The 23,868-nt window shown below is 39.9% G+C and overlaps 1 protein-coding gene across 5 annotated transcripts in view; it reads right to left on the bottom strand.

Moving 5' to 3' along the window:
- GLE1 (nucleoporin GLE1-like protein) overlaps positions 1–23,868 on the bottom strand; it is a 98,025-nt gene that overhangs the window by 58,740 nt on the left and 15,417 nt on the right. For all 5 annotated transcript variants that reach the window (XM_088904529.1, XM_088904528.1, XM_088904530.1 and 2 more), the window contains 3 exons: positions 22,896–23,019; positions 12,328–12,476; positions 8,558–8,729 (listed from right to left, as the gene is read on the bottom strand). In XM_088904529.1, coding sequence (XP_088760655.1) covers positions 8,558–8,729; positions 12,328–12,476; positions 22,896–23,019 — 445 coding nt within the window. The remainder of the gene's footprint in view (positions 1–8,557; positions 8,730–12,327; positions 12,477–22,895; positions 23,020–23,868) is intronic.

The raw sequence follows: 23,868 nt of genomic DNA, 5'->3' as shown, positions 1-23,868 counted from the left end.
CATGCCTCCGCGTTTTGAAACATTGATCAAAACAACAATATCTCTTTTGTGTGGAGGCATATCCTAGAAAGACACACTTATGTGCCTTAGGCTCAAATTTGTGTCTCTGATGATTACGAACATGAACATAGCAAGTGCACCCAAAGACTTGGAAAGGAAGAGAAAAGAGATCCCCATCCGTAAAGATAAGGCTAAACGAGGTTTTGAAACCCAAAACCCGAGAAGGCATACAATTAATCAAGAAGGTGGCAGTAAGGATAGCATCCCCCCAAAATTTAATAAGAACATGAGATGCAAAAAGGAGGCATCAAGCAACATCAACCACAAGTCGGTTCTTCCTTTCCGCCACTCCATTTTGATGTAGAGTGTAGGAACAAGAACTCTGATGAATAACCCCAAAGGTCTCAAAGTAAGATGAAAGGTTTTCCTCAAAATATTCCTTAGCATTATCAGATTGGAATATTTTGATCCGTGTATTAAACTGGGTAAGGATAAGCTCATGAAAATTTTTCACAATAGTTGGCACTTCATCCTAGGATCTCATGAGATAAATCCAAGTATAACGAGAATAATCATCAATAAAGAGGATAAAATATCCATTCATCAAAAAAACAGATGATAAAATATCTATAACCCCCCATAATAGGCAAATGATATGGCCCCCACACATCAGAGTGCACAATATAAAAATGAGAAATGGATCTTTTATTGCTTATTAAATAAGATTGTCTACAATGCTTTGCAAATTCACAAGACTCACAATGAAGACTCGATAAAGACACTCCCTTAAACATATCGAAAAACAAATGACTCAAGGCTGAAAAAGGCAAATGACCAAACCGAACATGACATAACATGACTCTATCAATAGACTTTGACACAAGAGACTCCAAAGCTACTTCATTAGGTGTCCAAGACTCCTACCAAGTGTGTCCAACAAGTATATTCCATTCACCTCATGGCCACTCCCAATTGTCCTCTGAGATTTTAGGTCCTGAAAAACACAAATGGGTAGGAAAAAAGGTTATGCTACTAACAAATAAAAGATTGGTATTAAGCTTGGGGACATGAAGAACAAAGGATAAGACAAGTGTGTCAGAGGCCTTGATATCTCCTTTGCTAGAGATGGGAGCAAGAGACCCATCAGCAAGAGATATCTTCTCTCTACCCGAGAGGAGATGATAGGAACAAAAGAGATTAGACAAACTGTTCATATGGTCTGATGCACCAGAATCAATAATCAAAGGGATTTTATGATTACCTAAAATAGAAGCACGAGTACTTGAGTGAGCAAATGCAGATGATGAAGTGCTGCCAGAAGGGTAGGATGCTATTACAGTGGTTTCCAAGTGATTCAGTAACCTCTCGTACTTTTCAAACTCTGCCTTTACTGTTGCCAATTGCTCCATAACTGACTTTTCTTCACTCTCCTTGTTCCCTCCTTTAGGTACTATGGCAACATTAGCATTCTTAGGCTTCCTTGTCTAACCATTCTTCTTAAAATTGCTGCTATTGTTGTTATTATTGTTATTCCGAAACCTGTCCGGGAGAAGATCAAGATGGGGTTTCCAACAACTGCCATTAGTATGCATTGGTTTCTTGCAGTATTCACATATCACTTCTTTCTTCTCGATCGGACCTTTCGGCTTTATTCCAGCATGTGCAAAATGTTTTGTAGGTGGACTCTGTAACTGCACCTATCGCCTACTCTCTTCACTACTTACCATAGCATATGCCTGAGCAAGAGAGACCTCATCCTTCGCCAGAATATTCTATCTAGTAATGTCAAACTCAGGGTTAAGTCTTGTAAGAAACTCAAACACCCTATTTCATTCCACCAGTTTCCTAAAAGTCTCTACATCATTAGTACTCACCCAAACAACTGTCTCCATAACATCAATTTCCTGCCATAGTGATTTCAGCATGGAATAGTAAATTGCTACACTTTTCTCCCCCTGTCTCAAATTTTTCACATCACTTTACAGCTTATAGACTCCTGCCACATTCAACTTCTATGAATATGTTTCCATAACACTATCCCAAATTTCCTTGTCGAAGACATCTAGAGATAATGCTGACTTATGTGGGACTGCATAGAGTTAACCAACCATCCAATAATAGTGTAGTTCTCCTGCATCCATTTCTCATATGCAGGGTCTGTCTCTACGAGTTTCACCTTACTACCTGTGAGATATCCCAGTTTACCTCTATTAGTGTCGACTAAATAATGGTAGAATGGCCAATTGTATGTCAATTAGAAAGGCTAATACACCCTGGCCAAATGAGGAGAACAGTTTTTTTCTCTTTAGTTCGAACCAGGTTTTCTCCCCTCATTCTTCCTCTTTCTTTCCTCTCTTTTCTCTTCTTCCTTCTTTTTCTTTTTCTTCCTTGATTAATCTGAAGGCTACAAGTTTACAGATCTGAACTTTATCATGGTATCAAAGCTATATTAGATTGGTTCGGATCTGTACAGTCTCTGCATGCCCTAGTTGAGGTTTTTGCAGATTTCTCTTAGGGATTTTGGAGTTTGTCAAAAAGGCTGAAAAGGAGCGGTCGTTTTCTCCTTCTAGAGGTTTTAATGCCTCTAGCTGAGTGTGGTTTATTCTTTCAGGTGGCTGGTAGGGCAACCTCTAATGGACCGATGAGGGTTGCTACAGTAAAATCGTGATTTGTGTTCAGGCATGTGGTTCAGACAAGTGATCGAATGTATGTGGAGTGTTGTATGATGTTCTTGTGTGTGGTGGTCTCTTGTGAGGTGCCGAAAGAGGAGGAGACTGTTTAACTACCATTGCTGAAATCTGTGACAGTGGATGTTTCAGCAATGGTCAGCCGCAAGTGTTGTGGGATAATGGTGATTGCTCAACTATAGGAGTGTAGTGTGGTGGGTGTTGGTGAGTTGAGGTAACATATTAGTGTGAATAAAAGAAAAAATTAATATTTTTTTTCGGCAGCCATGGGAGACAGCAGTGAATACAAATCTGTTATGGTCCCTCCTGACTACTTGAATGTGCAAATGACCTCCATCAAACTGAATGGAGAAAATTACGTCCCTTGGGCCAAATCTGTTGAAGTGTTTCTCAGAGCTAAGAAAAAAAGTGAAACATGTGAAAGAAGAAAAACCTCTAGTTGAATCCGAAGAATACAGTGATTGGGAACAAGAAGATGCACAGATTATGACTTGGTTATGGAACAGCATGGAACCCAAGATTAGTGTGAACTTTATGTTCTTAGACACAACAAAGGAGATTTGGGATCATGCAAAGAAACTTTACTCAGGGCAAGACAATACCACTAGGGTATACCAACTCTATCAAGAGTACTTTAATCTGCAGCAAGGTAATCAGAGTCTTGAGGAGTACTATGCTAGTCTGAGGAATCTTAGGAATAAGCTGAATGTGTATAACCCTCTTACATCAGATGTCAAAGTTCAGCAACAGCAGAGAGAACAGCTTGATGTTACCAGATTTTTGGTGGGATTGAAATAGGAATATGAACCGGTGAGAGCCCAAATTCTGGGTGGGTCTTCCCTCCCCTCTCTTGAAGAGGTGTTTGCCCGTCTCCGAAGGACTTCCATTGGACATCCGAAAAACCCTACCACACCGGACAGGTCTGCTTTTGCGGTGACAAGGGGGGAGGTCGTGGTGGTAGAGGTGTTGCTCATCAGAGTCAAAAGGCCGTGGTAGTAGAGGTGGACACATCAGAGTCAAAAGGTCGTGGTGGGCATGTTGGAGGCCGAGATTCAGGGGGAGCTCGTGGTAGAGGACGTAATAATGGTCCGAGGAGGTGTACGCATTGTGGTATGGAGGGACACACTGTTAATTTTTGCTATGATCTGCATCGTCCACCTTCATCTTGGGCAAATCATGCAGTGGCTAGTGGTGGTATGGAATAAGGGAATCAACAGACCAGTCAGACACCTACATCTACAGATGCCTCTGGACAAGAGATGATGAGTATTTCAAGTACTAAATATGAGCGGTTAATCCAGGCAACTTCTCAGTCGAGTACAGCTACACTTGCCCACTCAAGTATGGCTTGTCTGGCATCCAAACCCTCCCATTGGATCATTGATTCTGGAGCTTTCGATCATATGATTGGGACTCCAGATGTGCTCTCTTCACTTTCTTCGTCTTCTACTACCCATACTGTCACCCTTGCTAATGGTTCCACTTCCCCCATAAGTGGTATTGGTGATGTTAACACTGGTTCACTATCTTTGTCTTTAGTTCTATATGTTCCCAAATTTCCTTTTAACCTTATGTCCGTTAGTAAATTAACCAAATCTCTTAATTGCTCTATCATTTTTTATTCTTCATCTTGTGTATTTCAGGATCTCAAGACGGGGATGAAGATTGGTGGAGGGCATGAAACCGGTGGACTGTATTACCTTGATGGTGGTGGTGGTGGTGGTTCATCAAACAACTCTTCAGTCATCCATCTCCAGAGGTGGTGGTTCATCTCTCTCCCCTCTCTAGTGGCATTGCAGACTTGGCCATCTGTCTCTTAAATCTCTTAAGCAACTTGTTCCATCATTCAGTCGTCTTTCTACTTTAGATTGTGAGTCATGTCAGTATGGAAAACATCATCGGGTTTCCTTTAGTCCTAAAGTGGAGAGTCGTTTGTTGAGTCATTTTTCTTTGGTCCATTCAGACATTTGGGGTCCAAATAAAATAGTGTCGCACAATGGATAGAAATACTTTGTTATTTTTGTTGATGATTATTCAAGGATGACATGGCTTTATCTTATGAAAGAAAGAAGTGAATTATTTTCTATTTTCCAAAAGTTTCAAGCTGAAATCTGTTGCACTCAATTTGGTGTCCATCTTAAAATTCTACATTCAGATAATGGCCGAGAATATTTTTATACACCATTTCAACAATATTTAGAACATGGTATTATTCATCAAACCTCTTGCTCTTACACCCCTCAACAAAACGAGGTAGCTGAAAGGAAAAACCACCATCTCTTAGAACCCACTCGGTCCCTGTTGCACCAAATGAATGTTCCCAAACGGTTATGGAGTGATGTTGTGCTTACATCCTGTTTTCTTATTAACCGAATGCCTATGTCCATCCTTGATGGTCAGTCTCCCTTCTCAGTTTTGTTTCCTACATTGTCCCCTTTTCCTCTTACCCCTCGGGTTTTTGGATGTGTTTGCTTTGTTCATAACTTTGGCCTTGGACTAGACAAGTTGGATGCACGATCTACAAAGTGTCTTTCTTGGCTATTCTAGGACCCAGAAAGGGTACAAATGTTACAGTCCCAATTCTCGGCGTTGTTTTGTGTGTCTCGATGTAACCTTCTTTGAAGGGGTTCCTTTCTTTTCTAGGTCAAATGTCTCTTCTCCTTCCACTCTCCTTTCGCTTCCAGATCCTGTTCCGAACCCCATTCCTCTTGTTCTAGCTGCAACTAAGTCTTCGCCTCCGATGCCACTTCCTCCTGCACGACCACCTATCCATCAAATGTATACGCATCGACATGCACTGGCCCCTCCAGCTTCTTCACCGATAGATCCAACAGTAGTTTCCGCAGCACCCTTACACCCAGTGCCTAATCTTGACCTTCCCATTGCCCTACGAAAAGGTAAACACAGTTGTACCCTTCATCCTATCTCCAATTATGTTTCTGTTTCTCACCTCTCTCCTTTCCATCGACAGTTCATTTTGTTGTTATCTTCTAGCTCTGTTCCTAAGGATGTCCAGGAAGCCCTTATCTCTCTGAGGCGGCATCAGGCAATGGAAGACGAACTCTCCACTCCGGCTCATAATCATACGTGGGATCTCACCACTCTTCCCCCTGGTAAGCATGTTGTAGGATGTAAGTGGGTTTACACAACCAAGTATTTGCGTGATGGTAGTGTTGAGAGATTGAAAGTTCGGTTGGTTGCCAAGGGTTATTCACAGTTATATGGTATTGACTACACAGAGACCTTCTCTCCTATTGCCAAGATTGGTTTTGTTCGTGTTTTGATCTCCCTTGCTGCTATGTATGATTGGTTGTTGTTTCATCTTGATATCAAAAATGCTTTCTTGCATGGTGATCTTCTTGAGGAGGTATATATGGAGCAACCACCCGGGTTTGTTGCTCAGGGGGAGGATGGTAAAGTGTGCAAGATCAAGAAAGCCATTTATGGACTTAAACAGTCTCCTCGTGCATGGTTTGGAAGGTTCAGTGAAGTAGTGAAAAAGTTTGGCATGAAGCAGTGTCAAGTCGACCATTCTGCATTTAGTTATGATTCTGATCCTGGGAAGATTTTGTTGGTGGTATATGTGGATGATATTGTTATTACTGGCAGTGACATGTTTGGGATTGATAGGTTGAAGATCTTTTTGCTTGATCACTTTCAGACAAAAGATCTTGGCAAACTAAAATATTTCTTAGGGAAAGAGGTTGCAAGGTCCAAACAAGGTATTAATTTGTGCCAGAGGAAGTATGTCCTTGATCTACTGAAGGAGACAGGTTTGTTGGGTGCCAAACCAGCTAAAACACCTATGGAATTGAATGTTAAGTTGAGTAGTGATACGGGTGAGGAGTTTGAAGATCCAGGAAGGCACAGAAGGTTAGTGGGTAAGCTAAACTACCTAACTATCACTCAACCAGATATTTCATTTGTAGTTGGTGTGGTGAGTCAGTTTATGCAGAATCCTCGGATCCCTCATTGGAATGCAGTTCTAAGAATTGTAAGGTACTTGAAAGGTGCTCCTAGTCGTGGTTTGCTATACAAGAGTGGAGGAAAAATTGAGATAGAAGGGTACACTGATGTTGATTGGGCCGGTTCTGTATCTGACAGGAGGTCGACTACAGGTTATTGTACCTTTCTTGGGGGTAACTTGGTGACATGGAAGAGAAGGAAACAAACAATGGTGGCAAGAAGCAGTGCAGAAGCTGAATACAAAGCCATGGCACATACAACCTATGAACTGGTGTGGTTGAAGAACCTTCTACAGGAGATGGGGTACTCAATTGGTACACCGATGAAGCTTTAATGTGACAACCAAGCTGTTGTCCACATTTCCTCCAATCCAGTCTTTCATGAGAGAACAAAACATATAGAAGTTGATTGTCACTTTGTGAGAGAGAAGGTTCTTAGTGGAGTAATAAGTACTGCTTATGTTAACACAGGAAGCCAATGGGCAGATCTATTCACCAAAGGGTTGAGTCGGGCAAGAGTGGATTACATATGTAACAAGCTAGGACTATAATGATATATACTCTCCAGCTTGAGGGGGGTGTTAGTGTTGACTAAATAAGGGTAGAATGGTCATTTCCATGTAAATTAGAAAGGCTAATACACCCTGGCCGAATGAGGAGAACAGTTTTTTTCTCTTCAATTCAAACCAGGTTTTCTCCCCTCATTCTTCCTCTTTCTTTCCTCTCTTTTCTCTTCTTCCTTCTTTTTCTTTTTCTTCCTTGATTAATCTAAAGGCTACAAGTTTACAGATCTGAACTTTATCAACCTCTACTACAGACACGAATCCGTATAGACTGTGCCTATGCTAGATAATTGGTGTCATCTAGCTTGGTTGTGGTCACTCCAGTCAAAAAGGAATCTACCGGGCCAACCACAGATACTAGCATATGCTTCAATTCACTTCCGAAATGCTCCATTTATCAAACAAAAATCAAAAAAAAAAAAAAAACAGTTTTTCAGTTTATATAAACTTAACTGAGGTCAATACAGTACTTGGAGACTTAAAAACTAGGGTGTCACTGCATCCAGCTGTCAGGAAGGAAGAGAGAAGAGGTAGCCATCCTACCAAAGCTTCCAAACCACCTACAAGTCTCAGCCGCACACTTCTAGAGATCAAACTACACCTCCCAAGTCCTGGGCGCCACACTCAAATCTTCTCCTTGACTTGTAACTTGAAAGCTCTCTAGTCGACTAGGGTTTTAGGCAAAAAATTATAACTCCACTTCTTACCAATTTTCAGCCAGATTCTAACTCTCCAAACACTCTACCAACTAAGCAAAAATATTCTCTGATTTATCAGGAAATTATCTCTCCATACACACTCCCAATCGAAGGGTGTATGGGAAAAGAGAAAAGAAAAAAGAGGGAAAACTTGCTCTGATACCAAGAAGTAAATCTGACTTCTAAATCTGATTAAAAACTTGATTAAAGGAGTAAAAAAGTGAGAAAGGACGAAGAAAACAGCAGAACAGAAGAAGGGGATGGAGAAGAAGAAGAAGAAGAGGGTTCAATCACATCTCTCCCCTCACTAATCCTTTTATTAATCTTCACTAATGTGGTTAATTACAAATCAGCCCTTAAGTGGGGCATCCAGCTAAGCATAAACTTAAAATAACTTAAAAAGAAGTTAACAGGCCCATAAGACAAGCCCATTAGCATACAAAATAAATAGCCTACTACTGAAACATAAAATAGACACTAGGGCCCATTCGGCCCAGTCTCTCTACAACATGATTATCCCCATGTTGAAAATGAAGAAAGATTAAATTTATAGGTGCAGTAATAAATTCAGTTGAGGCTATAGTAGAGAGAATTGGAAAAAATCTAAGCAAGCATCAATTAAAAGTAATGGCACCATTACTAACCTCTGCTTCTGCTTTGGCTTTTTCTTGGCGCAGCTTTTCCTCTTGGAGAGCCTTTTCCTTTCTCTTGGCCTCTTCAAAAGCCGCATCATTTCTTATTCTCCTTTCTTCTATTTGGGATCTGTGTTCATGATCCCTTTGGACAGCAATTAAGTGGTTATCCAGTGCTTCTGCACTACAGTAATGCTACAAAAGTCTCAGCTCAACTTTTTTGCAACAAGTGATTAAGCAATTCAAGAACCACCACTAGAATACAGTCATTTGGTGGGAAGATAAGCTGCAATTTTATTGTTGCTGTTGTTGTTGAAAAGTGTAGCTTATGGTGTATTAGATATCAAAAAACATATAAAATCCATCCTTTGTAGAAAGATTCTATCCATTGTTGTCCAACAGTTAGTATGACTAGCTTTGTACAAACTACAAAGAGATTCTGTACATCAAAGCCACAGAGCTTCTATAAGTTCCCAAAAATGTCTATATACAAAAAGGAGAGACCGAATTCCCTACGAAAAACTCTACGAATGGAGAGTTAGGCCCTAACAAAATCAAAAAAAATAATTAAGCTGCAATTTCCATGATGTAAATGTGCTTCTAAAGTATCAAAAATAACTACAACATACAGAAACCAACTATGCTGACCCAACCCCAAATTCACTAAAAACGCTTTACAAGTTGATCCCTGCACAGGTGATCCCCAAAAGAGTTGATCACTCGAAACCCCATTGATTTCAACTTGCAAGTGAGTCTGCCAGACTGTTAGCAGCTCTGGGTCTCTACCTTAATGAGCAGTTTAGGATAGCACAAAGCTATAGTCTGTCTCCATAAGAATCCAAAGGTCCAATTGGCTTCAGCTCCAAGCCTAAGCCTCATCCAGTCAGTGATCATTTCACAATCACCTTCAACCTGTAGATCTGTCCAGCCATGAGAAACAGCAACTTTTAAACCTTCCAACAGGACCACTAGCTTCCGATAGAATTGCCAACATCAGCAAGTTCCCCCATTGTCCCTTTTTTTTATCAGTAACAAAATGCTCTATTAAATAATAATATTTGTGAAACTTTAAGTACAAGAAAGGAGAGGTGAACTATCTTAACTCCCCCACAACAAGGAACAAAGAAGAAAGCTAAAAATTAGCCCAAAACATAGATCCCTTAAGCACCCCTTTCTTTGCTAACCCATCAGCCATTGAGTTAGCGCTTCTCTTCACCCAACTGTAGTTCACCTCAATATCCCTACTCAGCCATTTACTCCAATACCAGATATCCTTGGATTACCCAAACAGCCAAAGGTCATTACAAAATGTCGGTCCCAGATATCTGGGGTCTTGAGAGGGGTAGACTGGATATGGAAGCAACTTTCGGCATTTTTTTAACACAAAGTGTCCACTTTGGCTCACCCAAACAGCACCCATCAAAATATAATTTCTTTCCCAGGCTCCAGTGTTAGCCATTCAGCACCCCTTTCCCGTCTTCTAATAGAGAATCTTGTTACAATTTGTCACCCTCTTGATACATCATCCTTGGTTATGCCTCTAAATTCATCACATGACAATGCCCAATGTACTACATTCACCTTAACAAGGTCAATCAAGTTATGAACCCATCAAGTTTTATCAAATTTACTCAAGAATACTCTTATGTTGAATAAACAAAGAAAAGCACAAAATGACATTATTTTTTCCATAACTAAAAGAGCTACTATAACTCACTAACCACATGCACAACTGACATTAATATTGAACTATAAAGACTATCTTAGGGTGATTCAAGATGTGGTGCCCACTCATGAAACAATTGGCTTTGGCCTTGACCAGCTCTGACAGGTGTAGAAAATCAGCTTTGAAGATGCCTCTTTAAACAGACCATCTAGGAATCTGTTTGGCATGAAATTTAGTACCTAAAGAGTATTTCATCATTCTAAAACTTCAAATTTGGAGCACTCTAGCTTGTTCAAATTGGCCAGCTGAAGTTGGCTGTCCGGCCAACCTCTAGGACTTTTTCATCATTTTCTTTAGTTTCTTCTTACCATATTATGACAAGGATTTCTAATCATCTGCATCATTTAGCAAACAATTGATGTTGCATTCACTTAGTCTATCATCAATTCCCTTGATAAGGGCATAATTTACCACCAATTCCTACAATGGTCAAACTTACTTTCATGTATGTCCTAACCATTTCAGCATTTCCTTGTAAGCAGTTAATCATTATTTTCATCTTGCTATGGAAAGTTTCATGTCTAGTTCTACATTTGGTTCTAGTTCGATATCCCCAACTAATTGACTTTACCATTAAAGATAAAAGAGGATAGTTTACTCATCAGTTCAACTTTATTTTTATGAGAAGTTAATTTTACTTCTTTTTATAGGAAGCAGTAACTTTGATTAGAACTTAATAAAAGGTACACTGGTTCCAGCCATGGAATTAGAGAACCTGAACTATGATAAGAACTACAACTCAGCCCAGAATAAATCTTCCCCTGTTGATCCCTTGTTTGGCTAGAGTGTCAGCCAAACTATTTGCAGTCCTCCTCACCCACTTAATAGAGACACCAACCACTCTTGTAAGTCTTCTAATTTCTCTCAAAGTCTGCCTGTGAATCCATATCCCCAAACTGCTTGCTTGTAAGCACTCTAACACCTTCGAGTCACCCCCCACTTCCATATTCCGAAAGCCTAACTGTTTTGCCAATCTCAGCCACTGAACAAGTGTTAAAATTTCAGCTCTAGAGAGTCACCCACCCCTACAGGCCTAGAAAATAATGCCACTATCTTTCCTTCCCTATCTCTTATTATTCCATCTATGCCTGAGGGACCCAAATTGCCATAAGATCCTACATCAAAATGTCACTCTCTTTCCTTCCCGATCTTTCTTTTTTTTCAATAAGGAGTTGAATGTTCACAATCCCATTTATGTGACAGATTACAAAGTTAGAGTTTACCAATATATTCTATGTTATATACTCATAGCTTTGTGTAATATAATAATAGCATCTATTTTCCTAAAAATAAAATTATTTGTGTTATAGGTAATTAGGTATGCAGTAGTTAAGGCCATTGTTTAGAGAAGCAAACTGGACAAGCCGATTGGACTAGTTGCACAGTTACCCAGGCCACTGGCCGGTTCAGTCATGCCCATGGTTCAAAGTATCAATACACCCCGATAACATTGGAAAGGGTGTTTGGGTACTTTGAACCTCACACATCATTTTTTTAGTTTCTTTGTCAAAATTATAGAGGATGCCCCTTTCATGCTATTTAACTATTAAAAAAGGGTTTTTCTCAAAATACCTTAGAAAAGCCGTATCGGCCACCTGCCAATACAATACAACACACCTGATATGGGGCATATCATATGGATACTTTGAGCCTTGGTCAAATCCTAAAAACAATTATTCATGAAAAACTGGCCAAAACCAGATGACCGGCCAATTTAACAAAGAAACCGGTGAACTGGTCCCAATTTTATGAAACCACCCGGATCACGAGATGAATAGAAACTTCAAGATGGTAATGAAAAGACTTGAACCCAAGACCTCTTATTTATGTGTATTGCCTTGTTGCCATTAACCCATCTCTTTATTTGCATTTATTTGTGCCTCTTTAATGTATATATTGCTTTATTACACACATTTTAAAGAAATGTGAGTTAAGAGACTTGAACTTGGTCATTTATACTAATGTAGATAGGTTTTCCATAACCTGATTTTCAAAGAAGTATACCAACTTTAAAGGATAAAGACATTGAAAGAGAAGCAGAATAAAGAGATCTTACATTTTGCGTTGATACTGTGTGTCTAGTTTCCTGTCCATTTCCCTCCTTGCTTCTGTATATTTCTCAACTTGAATGAGTGCATTGGTAGACCTCTCACTTTCATTAACCAGATCTGTCTCCAATGCAGATATAACATTCCTAATTTCTTCCTGTTAATAAGGTCAATGACTATAAGAAGGGATGCATGCACCAACTTGTAAAAGGATTCAGCAGAAAAGTGCATATATGCAGGTCTGCAAGCTAAAAAATCCAGACAACTAGAACCATCAAATGTTATTACAGAATATGTGTTATGTTTTACAGAAGAATGACACTAGCATCAGGTGCCTTGTGTAACAGAGATGTAAAATCACAATTCAAAAGTACAAAACACAACCAGAAATTTTTTCACAAATAGAAGGGATCATGTTGGTTATCTAAAGGCCCCTGATGACCAGAATTGTGAGGCTAGCATCTGTCTTCACAGAAATGTACCTCTACATATGCATATAACACATTCCAATAAGAACAGAGTCAGACATGAAAACAACATTATGAATTCCAATAGGATTTGAAACTGATGACCATAAAACCCAACATGCACACGCATGTGTTACCTGGACGTAGCAAGGAAACAGCTGGACATGGTATCAGACACATAATTTACACTAAAAATAGAAATATCCTTGTACAGGTATCAAGGAAGTGTCCATGCTGGGGAGCTTTTTCCCTAGTAGCTGTCCAAAGTTTCAACTTAATAATTTAGCATGGTGTTAGGTGTAGTTTATAGCCTATTGAAAAACAGCGCTTATAGCTGCTTGGTAAGTATATTGATGTTATGGATCAGAGAAAGTTAAAAGTGGATGAAGATAAAAGGATATGCATTGCAGCTTCACTCACAAAATATGGGTGAGGACTCTCAGAATTTTTGCAATCAGAAGTTGCTGCCCAGAATCAATGGCTGATTTTGTCAACAACTGGAGGGTACAAGGTCTAAGCAAGAAAGGGAAAGTTCTATGGTATCTGATTCCAGGTGCTGTGTTATGGCCGATATGGCAAGAAAGAAACTCAAGGATATTTCAAAACAAAAGCTGTCAAGAAGAGGAAATGTGGCAGAAGATTGTGGGGAAGCTGTTTCCCTGGTCTTCGATTCAGCTAAAAGTTGACAGTTCTTTTTACAGTTCTCTTTTTGACTTTAAAAGCCTGTTTGTATCTCCCAATGGTTTTGTAGTTTGAGTGCTATCTTTGTTCCTTAATTGTACAGCCTCTGGTTGTACTTTTCCTATTAGTCATGGAGTTAACGCTACTTTTTTAGCCTTAATTCCCAAGAAGAAAGAGGCCAAGCATCCAAATGACTTTCGACCTATTAGTTTGGTGACTAGTGTATACAGGATTGTGGCTAAGGTCTTATCTTTGAGGATTAAAAAGGTGCTTCCTTGTCTTATCAGCCAAGCCCAAGGAGCTTTTGTTCAGGGGAGACAAATAGTAGATCAGATCCTAATAGCAAATAAATGTGTGGAGGAGATGAGGAGATCGGGTCGTAAAGGTTATGTTTGTAAACTAGATCTTGAAAAGGCTTATGACCTAGTGGATTGGGGATTCTTATTACTCATGCTAAGAAAGTGTGGGTTTGGGGATAGATGGTGCAAATGGATAAACGGTTGCCTTTCCTCTTGCTATTACTCCATCCTAGTCAATGGGGTAATTAACGGTTTCTTCCCAGCTAGCAGGGGTCTGAGACAAGGTGACCCCATGTCACCTTTCCTATTCACTTTAGTTGTTGATGCTTTTAGTAGACTTCTCTCAGAAGCGGATAGGGCTGGATCCTTAAGAGGGTGGAGAATAGGTAGAGATAGAGTTTCAGTAACCCATCTTTAGTTTGCAGACGACATAATAATCTTTTGTGAAGGTTGCGAAGGTAAGAAATCTGAAGGATTTGATAATTCACTTTGAGAGGGCCTCAAATTTGAAGATAAATTTTGAGAAAAGTTGTGTTGTGGGAATAAATTTGAGTAGAGAGGAGATGGAGTTTATAGCAGCCTCGTTAGATTGCACATGGTCTCAGTGGCCTCTATCCTACCTAGGACTTCCCTTAGGGGCAAATCCAAAGAAAAGTAGGTTCTGGAACCTGGTGGTGGAAAAGTTCGAAAAAAGATTGACAACTTGGAAGAAAAAATATATTTCCCTAGGGGGTAGAGTTACTTTGATTAAAGCAACTTTAGCCAACTTGCCTTTATACTTCCTATCAGTCTTTAGAATTCCTAAAAGAGAGGCAAAGAGGTTGGAAAAACTGATGAGGGACTTCTTATGGGAACATGGGGAAGAGAAAAAAGATCACTTGATTAGGTGGGAGGTGGTGAGTAGAAGCAAAAAGGAGGCCTAGACTTGGGGAATGTGGTGAGTAAGAATGAAGCTCTTTTAGGTAAAGTGGCTTTGGAGGAGGCCCTTGGAGAGGGAGAGGTTGTGGCATGAAGTAGTGAAGAGTATCCATGGTTGTTCTGAATCAGGTTGGAACACGGAGGTATCCCGAAGGGCTTTGCTCACAACACCTTGGAAGGCTATTTATGGCATTCTCCCAAAGTTCCTCATATTTGTAAGGTATGATGCTTGTTCTGGAAACTCCATTCTTTTTTGGGAAGATATTTAGGTGAGCACTCAACCCCTAAAACACCACTTTCCTTCTCTCTATTTCATCTCCCTCTTTAAAAAGAAACCAATTTCATGGTTTCTTTCCCCCCTGGTTCGCCCTTTGGATTTAAACTGGAATTTTGGGTTTCGAAGAGGGTTAAGGGATGAAGAACTTCTTTGTGTTTCAAAGCTCTTGTTGCTTCTAGACTCAGTGTGCCTAGACCCCCCTAACCTAGATAAAAGGATTTGGTCTCTAACCTCGGTTGGCTCCTTCACTTGTGCTTCTTTCTTTAAAGCCCTCTGCTCCAATCCCTCCCCTTAGGTGTTCCTTGTTAAAGAGGTCTGGTCAAGGCCAATTCCTCCTAAAATAGCAGTGTTATGTTGGGTAGCCTACTTGGGTAAGATCAATACGGTGGAAAACTTGCAAAAGAAGATACCTTACTTGTGTTTGTCCCCAAATTGATGCTTCTTGTGTAAAGTGAAGGGTGAGGACTGTAACCATTTACTGATATCGTACTCTTTTGCTGCCAATATTTGGAACTGCATTGTTGCACTATTTGGGTGCAGGTGGAACTTGCCCTCCGAAGTTAAGCTGTTGTTCATTCCAGCTGCCTTTGGGAGATTGACAAAAAGAGGGAAGCTAATGTGGAAATGTATCAGAGCCACTACCTTGTGGACTTTATGGGAGGAGAGAAATGCTAGAATATTTCAAGAAAAGGAAAAAAGTCTTGCTGAAATTAAGGAATGCATAATGCAAGGACAGTCTCATGGCTAAAATCTTCACACTTGTTGGCAGATTACTCCTTTGATGACTTAAGGAGAAACTGGGCAGCAGTGGCTTCTACAGTCTCCACAAAGAACAAATCACAAGCTGAATGGGAATCCCCACCGGATGGAGAGGTAAAACTGAATTTTGATGGTAGCTGCCAAGGTAACCGAGGGCCATCTGGAATAGAAGGGATTCTGAGAGACAAAGATAGCAACATGTTGCCTTTATTTTCAGGACCAGTGGGTGTTGGTGATTCTGTAAGGGCAGAGATACTAGCAACGGTACAAGGTATACAGATGGTCAGTCAACTTGGAGTGAATAATTTGATAGTAGAAGGGGATTCCAAGGTAGTAGTGGGCTGGTTGACAAGTCCAGAGACAGCTTGTTGGGGCTACAGGGATCTGTTAAAGAAAGTTAAATGGCTGACAAGGAATATGTCAGTCAGGTTTCAGTGGGTCAGCAGATCAGCAAATGCAATGGCTGATTCATTGGCCAAGAGAGGGGTGTCAAGGGGAGATCTGTTCTGGGCCACTTTGTAACTGTTTCAGGCTTTTGTTTGTTTAGTGTTTATGACTCAGTCCAGAGACAGCTTGTTGGGGCTACAGGGATCTGTTAAAGAAAGTTAAATGGCTGACAAGGAATATGTCAGTCAGGTTTCAGTGGGTCAGCAGATCAGCAAATGCAATGGCTGATTCATTGGCCAAGAGAGGGGTGTCAAGGGGAGATCTGTTCTGGGCCACTTTGTAACTGTTTCAGGCTTGTGTTTGTTTAGTGTTTATGACTCAGTCCTAGGGGGAGGTAACACCTCATGCCTCTTCCTAGGCTGAATGTACTACTATTTTTTGAATTAATAAAACTACTCTCATTTATCAAAAAAAATTGATACTTCTTCTCAAAAAAAAAAAAAAAGATAAAAGGATATGCATTGGTTGTCAATCAGATTTTTAAAGGTCAAAAGGGCATTGATGTAATTCTAAAATACCAATAAAAGATAAAAGGACACAAAGGTCTGAAACAGAGGAATGGTCTTCAATGAAGACTGGGTTTTAGGTTTCATTTGAGCCCTTTTATACCTTGTACAGTTCCTCTTTTTATCAATCAATAAGTGCTTCTAGTTACTAACTAAAAACGGCAAAAGACAAAAGGACTATTTGAGGTATTGTAACTTGTAAGGGTATTTTTAAGGGATTATAAAATACCCTACTAAGTGCATATGCTTTTCCATTAACAAAAAAAAAGAAAGCCAAGATCTATTTACCCAAGAAAATTGCTGAAACCTATCCAAACGCCTAAGCTAACATGGCACAAGCAAACAACTTTAGCAGGGGCATTTCACTTAAAGCCAATCCAAAGCTGGAAAGCCCATTCAATAAGCTTTGACAAATAACACCCAAAAGCAGCATTGTAAGACTCGGCGTGCACCAGTTGATCGAACCGCCAGACCCATGAACTGGAGGCCATTCTGGTTTTCTAATACCCTGGTTTTCCATTAGAAAACCAGTCAAATTGGTCAAATCCCAGCAGAACCATTGACCAGTGTTTTAAGAGGCATGGGAGGCAAATGTCTGGATGCACTCTCAAAATGTCCTGAGGCATATGCTACAGGAATTGAAGCCTCAAGGGCGCATGCCTCAGCTGCAAGAGGCATACGCCTCAATGCCTGATACAAAAAGTTTGAAAAAAATGAAGGAAAGGAAAAAAAAAGGAACATAAAGAAAAAGAAATAAAGAAGAAAGAGAAGAAAGAAAAGGAAGGGAAGGAAAGAGGAGAGAAAAGGTTTGGGCCAGGGGTGGAGACCCTAGACCCCCTCCCAAACTCCTTTTTAATGCAGCCCTTTTTTGTGCTAGGGGTCCTTGCGACAAGATCCCCCCCCCCCCTTTCAACTAGTGTTATGCATTTTTGTTCTTCTTAATAATAAACAAAAAAGATGAGATCCTCCTTCTTCCTCTTTCCCTTCCCCCTTCGTCTTCTTCTTCTTCATCCCCTCCTCTTAAAGAGGCTTACACCTCCTTGTGCTCAAGAGGCTTACACCTCTTACGTTCAAAACTAGACCTCACACCTCTAGGTAGTAGAACACCTTGCATCATACCTCCAAGTGGTGGAACACTATGCATCATGCTTCCATGTTTTAAAACAGTGCCATTGACTAAATTGTTACAATATCCAAAATGCCAAAAGGAAGATTTGAACTTGAAACCTCTTAGTCATGCATGATGCATGTTAACAAGCTACCATTAGTCCAACACACCTTTTGTGCTCATTTATGTTTATATCTTACAGCATTGCCCAAAAGTTACCCATAGAAAGTAATTTACATGAATTGCAGCATTCATTTTTTTTCCGATAATTGAAAAGATTTCATTAAACAAGAGAAATAAGATTTTAAAAGAATCCCTTGGAGAGGCACAAGATGCAACCTCCCCTAAACATTACAAGAGATCAGAAATAAAAATACAAAGCTGCCCAAAATAAATGGTCCCTAGTAGACCCCTGTTTAGCAAGATGATCAGCCAAGGCATTTGCCTCCCTACCCACCCATTGATATCTACATGTTATGTGCCTTGTTAAGCATTTAACTTTTTTGATGAGTGTTAGTGGTGTTAGTGAAGGGGTATTTCAGTCTTTGTACTTGTTGAGAATGCTGATGTGTACTGTTATGTTAGTTCGAGTGCCTCTTACTTAAAGAAGGGCACTCAAGTCTTTTTCAATAAGTCAATAATATAATAATAGGTCTGGCCGAATCAAGGGATTAACTTTTTTCCCTAATTCGAACCAGCCTTTCTCTCTTTTCTCTCTTCTCTCTTTTCTTCTTTCCTCTCCTACTTCTTGCTGTCTACTTTACTCTACAGTCAACGAACAAGACAGAATTCTATGGCAGGTCAAACTTCAACATGGTATCAGAGCTAGGTTCACCAAATCAGACTTGCTAGAATTCTGCCTTCTGCGCATTCGAATTAGGGTTTCACTTGGGGTTCTCAGTTGTGAGTTGGAGACTGGGAAAAGGGCTGAAAAGGAGTGATCGCCCTCTTCCCTAGGAGGTCTCTATGCCTCCGATTGTGTCGTTGGTGATTGGTTGCTGTGGTTTCTAAGCCCTAGTTAGGGCTGGTACGTGTGGTGCAGTGGTGTCTCAGCCCTTCGTATGGTTGGCCTTCAGGCGATGAGGTAAAGTTTTTTTTATATTTTTTTTGTTATGGAATACATGAGAGGTGTAGTACAGTTCGCATGATGGGTTCTCAGATTGCAGTATGCTAGGGTTTATGCTAGGGTTTATTCTGGTTTGTGTGTGACTCGAATGGCAATAGTGTCTACTTAATGGTGAAGCTTCCTATAGTTGTGGATTAATGTTGGTGGTGTTACAAGTGTGGTTTTCAGCTTTTGATATCGCTGAAATCAGTGTGTAGACCTCGGTGAGTAGGGGTTGTGGTGTTGTAGTTTTCAACATTTAATACTGCTGAAATCAGTGTACAGACTTCGGTGAGTAGGGTTTGTGGTGTTGCAGTTCTCAGCTGTTGAAATCAGTGTGCAGATTTCGATGAAGTGTCTGTGTGTAGTGTGCAGTGTGTAGTGCTCCTAATTCAGTGCTCAGAATTAAGGGAGTTCGGCAATGGCAGATAACAATGATAGTAAACCTAGTGTCATGATATCTACTGACTACCTGAATGTCCAAATGACCTCCATTAAACTGAATGGAGAGAATTATGTCCCTTGGGCCAAGTCTGTAGAGGTTTTTCTGAAGACGAAGAAGAAAGTGAAGCATATAAGAGAGGAGAAACCCCCCGCTAATTCTCAGGAGTATGAAGACTGGGAACAGGAAGATGCACAGATCATTACATGGTTGTGGAACAGTATGGAACCCAAAATCAGTGTGAACTTCATGTTTCTTGACACAGCCAAAGAGGTGTGGGATCATGCCAAGAAACTGTATTCAGGTCAGGATAATACCACTAGGGTATATCAACTGTATCAGGAATACTTCAATCTGCAACAGGGAAATCAGAGCCTTGAGGAGTACTATGCCAATGTGAGGAATATCCGTAATGAGTTAAATGTCTATCATCCTCTCACTTCAGATGTCAAAGTTCAACAGCAACAGCGAGAGCAGCTTGATGTAACACGGTTTCTGGTGGGGCTGAAGTCTGAGTATGAACCAGTACGAGCCCAGATACTAGGGGGATCTGCTCTTCCATCTTTAGAGGAGGTGTTTGCTCGTCTTCGGAGGGCTTCCATTGGATCTATGGACTCTAATGTCTCCGATAAATCAGCATTTGCAGTGTCAAGAGGCCGAGGTGGCAGAAGTGGGACTCGAGGAACCCAGCCTGGCAGGAGTGGTAGTGGTGGATCTACACACATCCGTGGTGGTGGTCGTACTGGAGGCAGAGATTCAGGGGGAGCTCGTGGTAGAGGACGTGGCTCGGGTCCACGGAAGTGTACTCACTGTGGTTTGGATGGACATACCATTAACTACTGCTATGACTTACATGGTCCTCCCTCGACGTGGGCCAACCATGCCATGACTAGTGACACCAGTTTCAGCCCTACACAGGAGAAACGGTCAGCTGACCCGATGCCTTCTACTCCCTCAGATGGTCCAGGCAAGGAGATGGTGAGTGTTCCTCGTGATGAGTATGAGAGGTTTGTTCAATCCAAGTCGCAGCAGAACACAGCTTCCTTTGCACACTCAGGTATGGCTTGTTTGGCATCCACACCCAACCCCTGGATTATTGACTCTGGAGCCTCCGATCACATGACGGGAACTCCAGGTGTGTTTTCATCTCTCACACATTGCTCAACATCACAATCTGTTACCCTTGCTAATGGCTCCACGTCATCTATCTGTGGTGTTGGTAATGTTGACCTAGACCCTGTATCCCTATCCTCTGTTTTATATGTACCTAAGCTTCCATTTAATCTTATGTCTGTTAGTAAGCTGACCAAGTCACTTAAGTGCTCCATCACTTTTTACTGTACTTGTTGAGAATGCTGATGTGTACTGTTATGTTAGTTCGAGTGCCTCTTACTTAAAGAAGGGCACTCAAGTCTTTTTCAATAAGTCAATAATATAATAATAGGTCTGGCCGAATCAAGGGATTAACTTTTTTCCCTAATTCGAACCAGCCTTTCTCTCTTTTCTCTCTTCTCTCTTTTCTTCTTTCCTCTCCTACTTCTTGCTGTCTACTTTACTCTACAGTCAACGAACAAGACAGAATTCTATGGCAGGTCAAACTTCAACAATGAGATCCCTATAACTCCAAACAACTGAGTCTGGATTTGACAGCCAGCCCACAATCACCTTAGAATCCCCTTCAATCAATAGGTTCTCCACTCCTAGTTGATTAGCAATCTGAATTCCCTGTACTGTAGCCAATATCTCAGCTCTTGTAGAGTCCCCTATCCCTATTGGGCCTGAGAATAAGGATATGATGTTGCATTCTCATTCCTCAATACTATTCCAATGCCAGACAGTCCTGGGTTACCCTAGCTGCTTCCGTCAAAATTCAATTTAAAAAATCCTTCTAGGGGAGTTACCCAAACTGTAGTGGCTCTGGTTTTTCTAACCGAAGTGTGTGCAACTATGGCCCAATTCCTCCAGATGTCATCAAATGAAAAAGAGCTGAAAGAAACCAAGGATTTCAGCCAATATATAGCCCTGGTTAAGATACATTCCTTCACTTCTGTAAAGGACCTCTCTTTATCTTCGAAAGTTCTAGCAATTCTTTCTTCCCAAATTGTCCATAGGGTGGCTGCTTTGAAGCATCTCCACATACTCCTCCCTTTTTTTGTTAGGCAAGCAAAGGTAGTTGGTGAGAATAATGATTTTACCTATGCTGATTGATTCCACCTACATCCAAACAAAACAAACATCCAATCCCAAAGAGTGGCAGCAAAGGAACAAGAAACCAGTAAGTGGTAACAGTCCTCACTATGAGAATTGCACAGTACACACCAGTTTGGGGATAAACAAATGAAAGGCTTTTTCTTTTGTAAACTCTCCAAAGTATTAATCTTACCAATGTACACTTTCCAACAGAAAACAACAATTTTGGGGGACCACAGGCTTTGTCCAAACTTCTTTCACTGGGAAAGGCTCAAAATAAGTACTCAATCAAAGGGATTTGAAGAAGGATAAACAAGTGAAAGAACCTTTTGGGATAGGAACCCACACTCTTTTATCAGGAGAAGAGGGTCCAAGCAAACACTCTCTAGAATAGATAGAAGTTCAGTAACATGCTCTCATATGTTGGTTCAGCCAGAGTGTAGTTTAAGGTTGGGTCTCTTTTCGTCTTGAATTTATAAAGTTTTCGTGATCATATCAAATGACAAAGGTGAGGAATGATGGTAGGAAAAGAAAGGCTAGCATCCAAAAGCATATATGAAGATAAGTTGGACAACTGAAAAACACCATTTACAACAAAATGAAGAAAAAATTGGACAAGGATGGTTCAGTCATGGTTTCTTGTTCCTTGTGTCTCGGTAGTAAGGTCACAAATTCCCAAGCAAAGTTTAGTGAACAGTTGTATGTAATTGGTGAAGGGAAAGAACCAATTGGTAGAAAGACCTTCACAATCCCTTTGGGTCATTCAGCACTCAGAATAAGTAGAAGAAATATAGTGATAGTTTGATTCTTAGCCACTGTAGTAAATAGAATAGGAGCAATGGAGAGAATTACCATTCTTTGTATTTAACTATTTACAAGAGAAACAAAAGAAAAAAGCAAGAAAGTATTTAGCTGTGCCACAATAACTAAAAAGATTCCTTTGATAGCTAATCATTTATTAAAAAAGGTGAAAAGCTAAAAGCATGATGAGGAGCATTTCTCGATTTTTAGAACAGATTTTATGGTAGGTTAAATTTTGGAAATTTGTACATTAGGTCATAAGCTATGAGAATTTATGCTTACTACTAATGTCTAAATATTCACTACATCTGATTCCTATTATCAGAAATCTGAGGTTCATCTAAACACCAAACTGGAGCTAGCACGATTCACATCAAGTGATACACAAGGTTCAAAGAAGCAAATAACAATGTTCTCATTACCTACTAATTTCCAAACTATGATATATTAAGTATACTAAAGAACATGAAAATTGAAATTTTATATAGAAAGATTAATGAAATATCTTTTTAACAGTGAAATAAAATATTGTGATACTTAAAAAACTATATAATTTAAGGGAACACAAATTCATACCTTAATTCCTCGTCGGTGTTCTTCATCTAGTTCAAACAAAACAACTTCAGGTACCCCTACTTTCTCCATCAACTGGGTCTGAGTTGCTTCAATAACCAATTCATCTTCAGAATCATCAGTGCCACTGAAAGAAGAGATAGAAAAAGATATCAAAACCAAAAGTTTCCAATAAATATAATCATACTATGAGAAATAGCATATCAACAAAAAGTTACAGAGTGACAAGATAAAAAGAAAATATGCATTATCAAGCTCCACAATAATAGGAAAGAATTAAGTTATATATAGACAATGTTGTGCTTGAGAACCAAATTTTAAGTATTTTGAAAATGGAAGCCTTTTTTATAAAGTCATCACTCAATCAAATTGTATATATGAATATGATGGAGCACATCAATTTAAATGTAGCAGAATATGGTTTTTCATGGCAAACCAGTGAGCTAATGCTATGGAAGATGGTTCCCTTTGCCATATGCTGGGGAATATGGCTAGAAAGAAACAACAGGATATTTATGGGAAAATTACTGCTAAAAAGGTGATGACTGGAAGCATGGAGAGACTAGTAATATTATGGTCAAAGGTCCAAGAAGTTCCACAACTTTAGATATTCTCATTTTTGTAACCAATGGCAAAGAACCACTGATGATAGTGATTTTGAATTTTCAAATAGCTAGATATACATAATTGATCTACACCTTGGGCTGAGAAAATAGCCCATTGATTTTGAGGGCCCTCTCCCTTTATCTAATAAAATAATATACTTTTCAAAAAAAATGTAACAGAATATGGCAATTTAAATTAAACAGAAAAAAATAGGTGAATATTTAAAAGTGAAAGACCAAATATGGTTGGTTAAACTATATAATAGTAATGCTGGGGAAAAAGGAAATTTCAACAAGTGATCAAGAAAAAAGAAAAAAAGAATTTCAACAGTAAGAAATTGGAAGAAAAACATAAAGAAAAAAGTGGAGTA

The sequence above is a fragment of the Nelumbo nucifera genome, chromosome 4 (assembly GCF_055504915.1).
Source record: "Nelumbo nucifera cultivar China Antique chromosome 4, China Antique-T2T, whole genome shotgun sequence".
Lineage (NCBI taxonomy): Eukaryota > Viridiplantae > Streptophyta > Magnoliopsida > Proteales > Nelumbonaceae > Nelumbo > Nelumbo nucifera.
The sequence above is the reverse complement of the archived record's forward strand: the minus strand, read 5'-3'. Positions and strand labels throughout refer to the sequence as shown.